This window comes from Rhipicephalus microplus, chromosome 2 (assembly GCF_043290135.1).
Source record: "Rhipicephalus microplus isolate Deutch F79 chromosome 2, USDA_Rmic, whole genome shotgun sequence".
In the NCBI taxonomy this organism is placed as follows: Eukaryota; Metazoa; Arthropoda; class Arachnida; order Ixodida; family Ixodidae; genus Rhipicephalus; species Rhipicephalus microplus.
Genome location: NC_134701.1, coordinates 227,263,698 through 227,275,499, shown reverse-complemented (window position 1 = coordinate 227,275,499; position 11,802 = coordinate 227,263,698). Strand labels below are relative to the sequence as shown.

The window sequence follows — 11,802 nt, the reverse complement described above, 5'->3', positions numbered from 1 at the left end:
AAATTCTTGCACAGGGTTCATTATACAAATGATTACGTATATTGCTACCCATTGATTTGAGAAAAAGGAATAGAAAGAGCTCATACCATGTCAGAGCTTTGCTCGCAAGTGTATTTGGTCACTGTATCTCTCAAAATGGATCTCAAGACCTGTTAAAAATTAGAAGGTAATGTTATTCTTGAATAATTTTGGAAACAGTGCACTTCCGTAATGTATAGTGGTGCTAAATTAATTGCACATGTCCTGTGCTTAAAGGCCTTTAGTGGCATTTATTTAAAGGCCTTTAGTGCCATTCATAAGAAAATTGTGTCTTCATTGCAAGGAAGATTACTTATAACTTGCATCTCTTAAGCAGCTGGCTGTTATTGACATTCACAAATGCATATGCACACCAAAGACATTGAATTGAGATGTATTACCAAAGAGTGGCTGCTTCTAGTCTTGATTGCATATTAGCCTCAACATCGAGACTGCCTTATTAAACTAGGCAAAGACTATTTGTATGATGACTACAGAGTGTGAGAACTTCAACCTAATTCAACTCCAGACTGCTAAGTCTAAAGCGAGCTATTCATTAGTGTGTAATGTGTGACTTTTTTACAATGAGCATACTTATATTTCCTCACCCTACATCTTACTTTAGGGCATGATTTGTTTGTTTTCAAACATTCATTATTCACGATTGCCTGAGCAAGGCACTTGTCCCCATACTATGTCCAAGAAAAATTGATAGGTTGACAGTGATTATCCTAGTCCTTGTCATCTTTTTGCCGGTGGGCTCAGTTGTGTTATGAACATGGAAATTCGCAAATTTGATGCCTTGATGCGTAGTCGGTTGCGTAAGCCTATCAGCGGTCGTAGTTGCACCAGGCGAGTCTAAACTTGCACAGCAAGGAAATCAAACTAGAAGCACACAAAGTTTTTTGGTTCCACAGTCCTTGTGTTATGGTTGCAGGCATTTTGCATCAGTGTTTGGAAGTCCATTCACTACTGTTGGTCCCGAAGTAAGTTGTGGATTTTTTTTCCGTTTTAGTCGTCCACTTCTGCTGTCTGAAAAGACAGAAACGTATACATTTTATTATCACCTCACCAGTGTGAATTCATAAAACAAGTTTCCGGAAACATAGTTAGGTGCTTGATTTTGCTACAGCATTAACTTTACTTAGGAAAATGTAAAAACTGGTTTTGTAATGCAACATAGTTCCAGATACATTGTTGATGAAGATTGTGCTCTGCGGCGGCTGCCTACAGGAACATCATCAACCAACAGCCAAAGAAAAAGCGTTGGCGTTTGTAGTCGTCTAATTGCAAACAAAACAACTAGTTATGGCCGCTGGACAAGCGCTGCAAGATACTGTAGGCAGCTGTTGTAGAGAGCAGGTCACGCAATCGTGTGTTCCCTTTCATGAAGAACAGTGTGCAGGCCAAAATGAAGGAGCCTAAGCAGCAGGCTTGTAGTCAGGGAGGGGGGGGGGAGACTAGGGGCTGAGGCACCCCCCCCCCCCATAATTCCAATGAAGGGGGGTGGAAAAAAAAATGATAAAAACAGCGGTTTTGAAATAGCTAAAAGACCTCTGTGAAGGAATCTAAACAAAGGAGTTAAATGCAATAAATTTTACAAAGCTGCAGGGGCCAGATAGTATCAGATAAGTTATACAGTTTTCATTAAAGAGATACAGGGTTTGTACACAGGTTGACTAGGGTCAGACTTGTCGCATGTATGAAGTATTTCTGTGGCATAGTTCAGCTTGTAACACCATTATAAGGAGACCATGAGCTGTTGAGTCAGTTTTTGAGCAGCGAGTTTATCACGCCTCAGCCTAAAGCCTGCGCAATGCTGAACAATTGATTATACAGGATTCTAAGATTTCATCACTTATGAGAACTTATAAGAAACAGTGCACTTCCGTAATGTATAGTGGTGCTAACTTAATTGTACATGTCCTGTGCTGAAAGGACTTCAGTGGCAATTATTGAAGTGCCATTCATAAGAAAATTGTGTCTTCATTGCAAGGAAGATTACTTATAACTTGCATTTCTTAAGCAGCTGGCTGTTATTGACATTCACACATGCATATGCACACCAAAGACATTGAATTGAGATGTATTACCAAAGAGTGGCTGCTTCTAGTCTTGATTGCATATTAACCTCAACATCGAGACTGCTTCATTAAACTAGGCAAAGAGTATTTGTATGATGACTACAGAGTGTGAGCACTTCAACCTAATTCAACTCCAGACTGCTAAGTCTATTTGATTCATAATGATTCTGTGTGCCCATGCGATTCAATTAGTCTGAGTAATTTGCATGGTGATTCTACTAACATGAGCAAGCTATCTAATGTCTGTTTCGATAAAACCACTGACTTGATGAAACTTGCTTGAAACTCTTTTCGGTGAATATTGGTCGTAAGGAGCTTGGTGTGACCTATTTCAGATGAGTTTAAATGTGGACAGACAGGCTTGGGTCAGGTCTTTCTTAGCCTGTGTCATGTTGAGCTTAATGATTCTGATTATCTCATAGAAATTTCGTATTTATCCTTCAGCTATGACTTTTATTTTATGCATGGCGATTTATGCCATTCATGCTTTGAGAATTGGCGTGAAAAACATTTTCTTTTGTTTTGTATTTGCTTATACGAATTATTGAGATCTGGCTGCATCTTGATGCTAAAATGCTGCTATCATGTAATCTGGAAGCTGCATATATTTTGACATCCTGTAATTGGTTGTTAGTATCGTGCCCTGTTTTGTTTTATTGCTAATGCTCAAACTACTCTTCCATCTGCATATAGCAGTATAACCACACTCAAAACCTAGTCACATAATTTTTCGACATGTTGACTTCTGAATTTTTTTAATTTCTATGGTTAGCTGATCTTGGGACCGTATGAATACTTCGCTCCTCGCCAACACTATATGGAAGACTATCTGCGCACACGAATGCATATTGCCGCGCGCTTGATCTGCCAGCGCAAAAGAGGCAGACGAAGTGGCAGTTCCCCTCGTGCCATTGTTCTGTTTTTGGCTGCGCTGAGCCGACCGCTCTTCGGACTTTTGTGAGGACGCCTTAAAAACGTCTCCTGTCTCTTTAACGTGACATTTTAATGGTGGAGGTGCTGGGTAACCTCACCTATGCAACAGACTCCTTCTAGCAGCCGGAACGTGACCCAAAACCCAGAGCTTACGCCGGTACACCGTTTCAGTCGGAGGATTCGAGGACTGTCCCCCGAGTTTGTGCCTCACAGTACAAGTACGTCGACTGGTATGGAGAATACTGTTGCTGTCACCGCTTCCCCTACCGCTGGAGCCGCCGCTGCTCCAACCGCTGCACCCGCAGCTGCACCCACTCATTACACGCTACAAAAACCACGTGTTCCGAGTCCCTTTCGTGGTGGCCTCTATGAAGATGTGGAAGATTGGCTGGCTGAGTACGAGTACGTAGCGGATTTCAACGGGTGGGACGAAGTAGCGAAGCTCAAGAATGTGTACTTTAGTCTTCTGGATGGTGCTCGCACATGGTTCCAGAACCGCAAGGGCCTCCTAACGTCGTGGCATGAGTTCTGTCACAGGCTCCGCGAAACGTACTCGAGTCTCGATCGTCGAGAGCGCGCTGAAAGGGCCTTCCAGTCCCGCATGCAGATGCCTAATGAAGGTGTGGCTACATACGTGGAGGATATGGTTCATCTGTTCACTCGCGCCGATCCAACCATGCCGGAAGACAAGAAGCTGCGACACTTGATGCGAGGTGTGAAAGAGCAGCTCTTCGCTGGACTCATTCGTAGTCCGCCTAGAACGGTCGCGGAGTTCCTCACTGAAGCCGTCGCCATGGAAAAGGCGCTGCAGCAGCGGAACCAGTACGATCGGCAAGTGAATGCTACCTATACCACCGGGCTAGGCTCGTTCCCGACCGACGTGGGAGCGCTTCGCGAGCTGATACGTTCGGTTGTTCGCGACGAGCTACAACAGCTGCAACAGCTGAACCAGGCGCAGCAGCAGCCTTCCACGAATTGCATCGCCACCATCATACGTGACGAAGTTCAGCATGCGCTCGGCACACCTCGCCGCGAGACACCAACGCAGGTTGCTGCACCACTTCAGGCGTTCGCAACTTCAAGTGAACCTCTAGGGGTGACCTACGCAGACGTATTGAGACGCACCGTTCCGTCGTCCACGACACCATCCCCAGTGAGTGGTTTCCAGCGCACCACTTATACCGACACGTTCGAACACAACGCACCTGCACCAGTCCCACTACCAGCCGCAACCCCGTACGCCACACTGCAGTCCGCACAGGTGGTCCCTTATTTTGCAGACACTCGACCCGTCATGCGTAAATCCGACATATGGCGCATGCCCGACCGACGACCGCTTTGCTACCACTGCGGTGAAGCGGGTCACCTCTACCGAGACTGCCAGTACCGCCGACTTGGGCTGCAGGGTTTTCCTGCCAATTCACCCCGCCCCCGGTTTGGACAGAGACCACCAGAAATTGAAGATTTTATCGCTCGGCAGAACGTCCCACTCAGGCGTCAGTCGCGCTCACCGTCACCGCGGTCGTCATCTTATTCAGGCAACGGAAATCGAAGGCCGCAAGGACGGTCTCCGAGCCCTCGCCTGGAAAACTAACGCCAGCGACCTTTCGAGGCGAGGCCGCTGATTCTCGACGTGATGAAGACCTCGCCCTCCAATCGACGCGACATCGGACCAACGGAAATTCGACTACGCCGGCGCCTGTATCCCAGCTGAGCGACTTTTCAATGGACATACCTGTGCTGCTCGACGGTCGCAATTTAACTGCCTTAATAGACACTGGTGCTGACTACTCGATTATTAGCGGACAATTGGCACGTACCTTGAAGAAAGTGATAATGCCTTGGACAGGATCGCATGTACGTACAGCTGGCGGACATGTTGTAACGCCGGTTGGTTTGTGCACGTCCAGGCTACAAATACGAGGCTGCACGTTTTTGGTCAGCTCCATCGTGCTACGTGACTGCTCCCGCGAATTAATTCTCGGCCTCGATTTTCTTCGGGAATATGGCGCCGTAATCGACCTACGGCGACGCTGCATTTCCTTTTCGACAGTCAACGCTACGTCAAGGGACTCCAACCGCCGTACAACCGCCCTCCGTGTTTCCGACGACAGTGTCACAATACCACCTCGTGCAAGTATCCTAATTCAGGTGACTTCCGAAGGAACCAGTGACGGTGAAACAGTGGCAGAGTGCAACGTCTCCCTGCTGCTGGCGCTTGGAATTTCTGTGGCACGAGGCATCATTGACATTCGGAACGGTACAGCCGAGGTCATGATTACAAATTTCACCAATGAGCATCGTCACCTTTTCCGGGGCACTGCGGTCGCCTACGCTGAAGCCTTGGAGGACGTCATTGAGTGTTTTGCCTGTGAAGACAGTAGCCGCAATGGACAAACCGTAATAGATGTTGACATGAACAGTGCACTGCCAGAAGAGAACCAGAGGGCCTTGCGAGAGCTATTGTTTGAATTCAGGGCGTGCTTTGCTCAGTCGTCTAAAGTGAGTCAGACGCCAATTACACAGCACAGGATAATCACTTACGACGACGCAAGACCTATTCACCAACAGCCATACCGCGTCTCGCCGACAGAACGCGCAGCTATCAAGCAGCAAGTGAAAGAAATGATCGACGACGGCGTTATCCAGCCTTCGAACAGTCCCTGGTCCTCACCGGTCGTTCTGGTTAAGAAGAAGGACGGTACGCTTCGCTTCTGTGTAGATTACAGAAAGCTCAACAACGTCACAAAAAAAGATGTTTATCCGCTGCCGCGTATTGATGACTCGCTTGACCGACTACGACGAGCGAAGTATTTTTCTTCCCTGGATTTAAAGAGTGGCTACTGGCAAATTGAGGTTGATGAGCGCGACCGCGAAAAAACCGCCTTTGTCACGCCGGATGGCCTCTACGAATTTCGGGTGCTACCGTTCGGACTCTGCTCTGCGCCAGCTACCTTCCAACGCATGATGGACACTGTGTTGACTGACTTAAAATGGCAAAGCTGCCTTGTGTACTTGGATGATGTGGTCGTGTTTTCAACCAGCTTCTCCGAACATCTGAAGCGACTACGACAAGTACTTGAGGCGATTCGGACGGCTAACCTTACGTTAAAGCCGCAAAAATGCCATTTCGGTTACGAAGAACTAAAGTTCCTTGGACATGTCGTAAGCGCAGAAGGCGTCCGTCCTGACCCTGAGAAAACCGCCGCTGTCGCAGCCTTCCCGACTCCTGCCGATAAGAAAAGTGTGCGGCGGTTTCTTGGTCTATGCGCGTACTACCGGCGCTTTATAGGCAATTTTTCGAAAATTGCCGAACCATTAACTAGACTCACTAGAGACGATACGCCGTTCGTTTGGAGTGCTGAACAAGAATCAGCATTCACAGAGCTTCGGCTTCGCCTGGCATCACCACCTGTTCTTGGACATTTCGACGAGGAAGCCGAAACAGAAATTCATACCGACGCCAGTAACGTCGGTCTGGGCGCGGTACTCGTCCAACGGCAGGAGGGAATTGAAAAGGTTATCGCCTACGCAAGCCGAACCCTAACACGCCCGGAGTCAAACTACAGTACCACGGAGAAGGAGTGCCTTGCTGTCGTGTGGGCAATTGCTAAGTTTCGACCTTACCTTTACGGCCGTCCATTCAGAGTAGTGACGGATCATCACTCGCTGTGCTGGCTTGCGAACCTCAGAGACCCCTCCGGACGACTGGCAAGGTGGAGCCTACGTCTGCAGGAGTACGACGTCACTATCGTGTACAAGTCCGGTCGTGCACACGAAGATGCGGACACGTTGTCACGCGCGCCAGTTGAGCCTGCCGCTCAGAGCTTCGAAGAGGACTGCCCTTTCCTTGGCTCCGTAAGCGTAACAGACTTGGCTTTACGGCAGCGAGCAGATGCTCAATTGCGACCTATCATTGAACATCTAGAGGGCCGCAACGTATCACTGCCCCAGCATATAACTCGCGGATTGTCATCCTTCTGCTTACGACAGGGCGTGTTGTACAAGAAGAACGCAGCCGCCAGCAACAAAACTTACCTGTTGGTCGTCCCCGCAGAGCTGCGTGAGGAAATTCTATTTGCCTGCCACAACGAGCCTCCATCGGGCCATCTGGGCATCACCCGAACCATCGCTAGGGTACGAAAGTCTTACTACTGGCCGAAACTTGCCGCTTGCGTTAAACAGTACGTTCAAGCCTGCCGCGAATGCCAGCGCCGAAAATCCCCATCTGTTAAGCCTGCGGGATTACTTCACCCTATCGAGCCACCCAGAACACCCTTCGATCAAGTCGGCATGGACCTCCTGGGTCCGTTTCCCTTGTCATCTTCCGGCAACAAGTGGATAATCGTCGCTACAGATTATCTAACCCGCTATGCTGAAACTAAGGCGCTTCCTAAAAGCACGGCTTGTGAAGTTGCTCAGTTTTTCATCGAGAGAATTGTATTACGCCACGGTGCTCCATCCTGTGTCATCACAGACCGAGGAACAGCGTTTACAGCAAGGCTCTTTGAACAAGTTTTTCAGTTAAGTTACTCCACGCATCGCAAGACAACAGCGTATCACCCTCAGACAAATGGACTGACCGAGCGGCTTAACAAAACGATGACTGATATGCTGTCTATGTACATAGACGTACAGCACAAGACGTGGGATGAAATACTGCCTTACGTAACATTCGCGTATAATACCGCTACGCAAGAGACCACACGATTCACTCCGTTTCGTCTTCTATACGGTCGGGACGTTCAGACGATGTTGGACGCAATGCTCCCATGCGACATTGACAACATCGAGAATCTCGACGAAGATGCTGAGTGTTTCGTGCAACGAGCCGAGGAAGCACGTCAACTAGCCCGCGTAAACATCAAGAAACAACAAGGCGTCGATGCACAGCGCTACAACCGCTGCCACAGACAAGTCGATTATAAACCAGGTGACCAGGTGTTGGTTTGGACCCCTGTGCGCTGCAAAGGTCTCTCTGAGAAGCTTCTCAGTCGGTATTTTGGCCCGTACAAAGTGCTACGACAAGTGAGCGACGTCAATTACGAAGTCCTTCCGGACGGAAGCCAACCACCCTGACGCCGACAGCTACGACCCGAGATTGTGCACGTGGTGCGGTTAAAACCGTACCACACACTGTGACAATGTTTTTTTTTACGATACACGCTTCGTTTAGCATCGAGGCGATGCTCTTCAGGGAGGAGGGGCAGTGCCGCGCGCTTGATCTGCCAGCGCAAAAGAGGCAGACGAAGTGGCAGTTCCCCTCGTGCCATTGTTCTGTTTTTGGCTGCGCTGAGCCGACCGCTCTTCGGACTTTTGTGAGGACGCCTTAAAAACGTCTCCTGTCTCTTTAACGTGACAATATAGAGTGCAGCCCGACATTGCGAGCTCCTCTGTTCTATCCCCTAATGATGTCCACGACTGCAGCTATTGCTATGTACATGGTGTACTATTTCGAACCTCGTCGTGTCAGATGACCATGCGCTGCACGTCGTCCCTGCTGATGTGCCTCGTCACTGTCCTCTTATCCGAAGATGTCGCACAGCTGCTTCGCCCACTCCCGGCACTTGGCAGAAAGGTGACGATGCGATGGCCTGGTCCTCCGGACGCAGTCCGATCAATGCGGATGTGCTCGGGGGGCAGGTACTCCTCCTGTTTGTTAGTCAAAAAACGTGGCCAACTGTTTGAACGAAATAGCACCTCAACAATAGTCGCCAAGTGTACAAGTGCCTCTAGAAAATACTGTCTTTTGTGGCAATGGGTGTAAGCCATCAGGCTGAACAGTCATTGTGATAAAGTAATAGGTGTAACAAATGCTAACCCCTCAACTTTTTTCAAAATCTAGAATGTTCATTTCATTATCTATGTACTTGTCGTACCTATAGCCAAAGCCTAGTTGAATGTCCGAGAAAAAAAAATACCTATAGGGATATCCTAGCATAGCAGGAAAAAAAATTTGAAAGATGGTAATTTTGTTAATATACAAAATAGTCAAGATAGTTTCATCTAATCAATAGCAATTAATCAATTAAATTAACAAGCAACATGCATTAGAGTACCTAAGAGCAAACTATACGGGTTACATAGACATACAATGAAAAAGATACAGTGCCATTGATCAAGAAGCTAGGAAGTACAAAAATCTAGTATATTTCAGTTAGTAAATATGACTATAGATAGCCTGAAAAATATGTACCCTATGAGAACGACAAAAATATGACCACATGTTCCCTAATTACAAAACAATATCGTGTGTCAGTAATTGCACAGGAAGAGCAGTAACTATATATGTATACATTTCACAACCTTGTACAATATTAAGAAAGCTGTAATTTACTCTGCCTGCAAGAAAGAAAAAAAATATTGTTTCAGTGTTTTAGGGAAGTTCACAGAATTAATGACTACCATTGGTAGTGTGTTTCAGGTCTTTATGAACTGCAGTATACATTCTCCGTATACTTTGCTATAATAAGGTTTTACTGTATCCAGCCAGTAGGCAAGAATTCCAGAAACTATAGAACAGCCAAAAGTTGGCGTTGGTTGCAGCGGCATATTACAAAATTTGCCTTTTTGCTTCAGAACATAAAAAGTCCCGCCTACGCAGTACTACAGAGCACAGACCTAGAGTGTCTGGTGTACCACTTAAGCTTGACATTGCATAACAGAAGCTTTGTACATCGTTTTAATGTTCTGTTTATTTTTTATTATTGTTATTGTCTGGACTCATATTTATAAGTATTGCCAATGTATGTGTGCTGTGTGCAAAAATATGCAATACGTACATTATGCTATAGGAACACTTACCTCAACTTCAAGGGCCTCCATATCGTCGATGGGAACGTCAATTTTTGTGTCCATGCTTTCTTGTATCTCAACAGCACCTCCAGCGTCGGAAAAGAACTGCCTCGCGCGGAAAACGCCTCCATTGTCTGGGGAAAGAACAAATGAGGCTTATTCTTGCAGTTCAATTTACAATGTATTCGTTACAGGCATTCGGAAGCATCGGCACTGCAGCAAGGCCATTTTAAGTTAAACTAAAATCTGTCTCAATCTTTTTTACTCCAGATTGGCCATTGGCCCTCTGAAATTGGTCGAAATATTTCGGGCCAGGGCCGTTGCACATTTGTCTGTCACGCGACATAGCGTGAATCGCCAAAAAAAAAGCACGCATGAAATACAATAGCCCGGATAGGTGAGAAAACGGCTACAGAAAGATGAGACAAAACAAAAAAGGAAAGAAAAAGAAATGTGGCTGATCTCCCTATATAGGAATCGGTATAACACAAAAGTAAAAAGTGCCTTTACAAAGGTATTTGAGCGTTTATTGTGCATTGTTTCAGGAACAAGAACGAATCGCAAAGTCACGTTAAGAACGGCAAGCAGCTCGAAATTTGCAGCGCATGAGTCAAGCAGAAAGCACGCACGAAATTATACACAGCACGAGCGCGGACTAACAACTGTCGCAGCCCGACATTGAAAGGACACTACAGGAAACTATTAAGTCGGCGTTGATTGTTAAAATGGCGGTCCAAAAACCTCGTAGGGTTACTTCTGTGCCAAGGAAGGGCCTATTTTGAAATAAAATCACGTTTTAGTGGTCATCGTCGGGTTAGGGCACTTCAAATTACCCGCCTCAGGAAGTGGACCGATCGGACCGACTGACATCACTGTTACCGTTCACAAAGTTGTCGGGCTTTACTGCGCTAGTAGCAGCAGTCCGGAAGCAGCGGGAGCCACAGCAGTTACAACGGCCATTGATCTATTCCCGCCATTGGCTTCGAAATTGCAGCGTTTTTTGGTTCAACAGCGCCCGGCTAGATGGCGCCACCTGTCCCGTGTAACCACGCGAAAATTGCATTTTTGAACCACTCGCGCCATTGCTGATAGTAACGTCCGGCGGTTCTTTTTTCCATGAATCAAACAGTAATGAACAAGCAGCATTTTCTTGCGTCTCTTGATGCACGGAAGGTTCTTTATTTGGAGCAGTTAGATCTATTACTAGTGATTAATTGTAGGCGGTCCGTCTGATGTCATCGGGATCATTTTGAAAATGTCCTACTGCCGCGCTTGTGTTGTTGTGCATTTACCTTGATTTCTCGGCAAGTAGGGCACTGTTGTTGATAATATTGTCATACATTGAGCTTTCACTCTGTCGTAAATTGTTATTTGGCTCTAATGTCCATTTAAACGCGCTGTTAAAACAGAAAGACGCTCGAAACAAGCGCACAAGTATACACAGGACAAGCGCGAACAACTGTCACCAATTTTTCTGCGTTGCGTGCCAACTGCGAGCTCCTTTCGTAAACGCGGCTGCTCAGCGCACACGCAGGAGAGACCACACTCCGTGGAGGCGGCGCTTCGAGGATGCGATTATCTTTCGATCGCTATCAACACGTGAGCCCGTCGCGCCATCTCGCCACTGATAACGAAAACGCGCTAAAGGTTTGAAGCTTTGAGGGCTGCTAAATGGTGTATGGTGTACATAAATGGCTTGCCGTTAGCATTCTAGACAACGTACGCTTCGTAGCGTAGTGGTTAGCGCCGCGCGCTGGGACTCGAGAGGTTGCTGGTTCGATTACACGTAGCGAATGCTTGCCTTTTGGTTTTTTTTTTGCAATCTCGTAATATATTTTTCAACGTCACTTCATGACAGAACTATGCCACCGGAGCCGTGGTCTATGGTGGACCCGGCACAAAACACTTTCGTTGTGAAAAAAAATTAAGGCAGCTTCGCACTTTGTTTTTTTTTATTCAATTATATGGACAC

At 46.9% G+C, this 11,802-nt stretch overlaps 1 protein-coding gene across 1 annotated transcript in view; it reads right to left on the bottom strand.

Annotated features, from left to right (window-relative positions):
• Positions 1–345: 345 nt before the first annotated feature.
• Positions 346–11,802, bottom strand: part of LOC142775406 (uncharacterized) — a 43,633-nt gene continuing 32,176 nt past the window's right edge. Inside the window, exons 7-9 of the mRNA XM_075876806.1 lie at positions 9,840–9,964; positions 8,496–8,687; positions 346–1,050 (exon numbers count right to left, since the gene is read on the bottom strand). Coding sequence (XP_075732921.1) covers positions 8,505–8,687; positions 9,840–9,964 — 308 coding nt within the window. The 3' untranslated portion in view covers positions 346–1,050; positions 8,496–8,504. The remainder of the gene's footprint in view (positions 1,051–8,495; positions 8,688–9,839; positions 9,965–11,802) is intronic.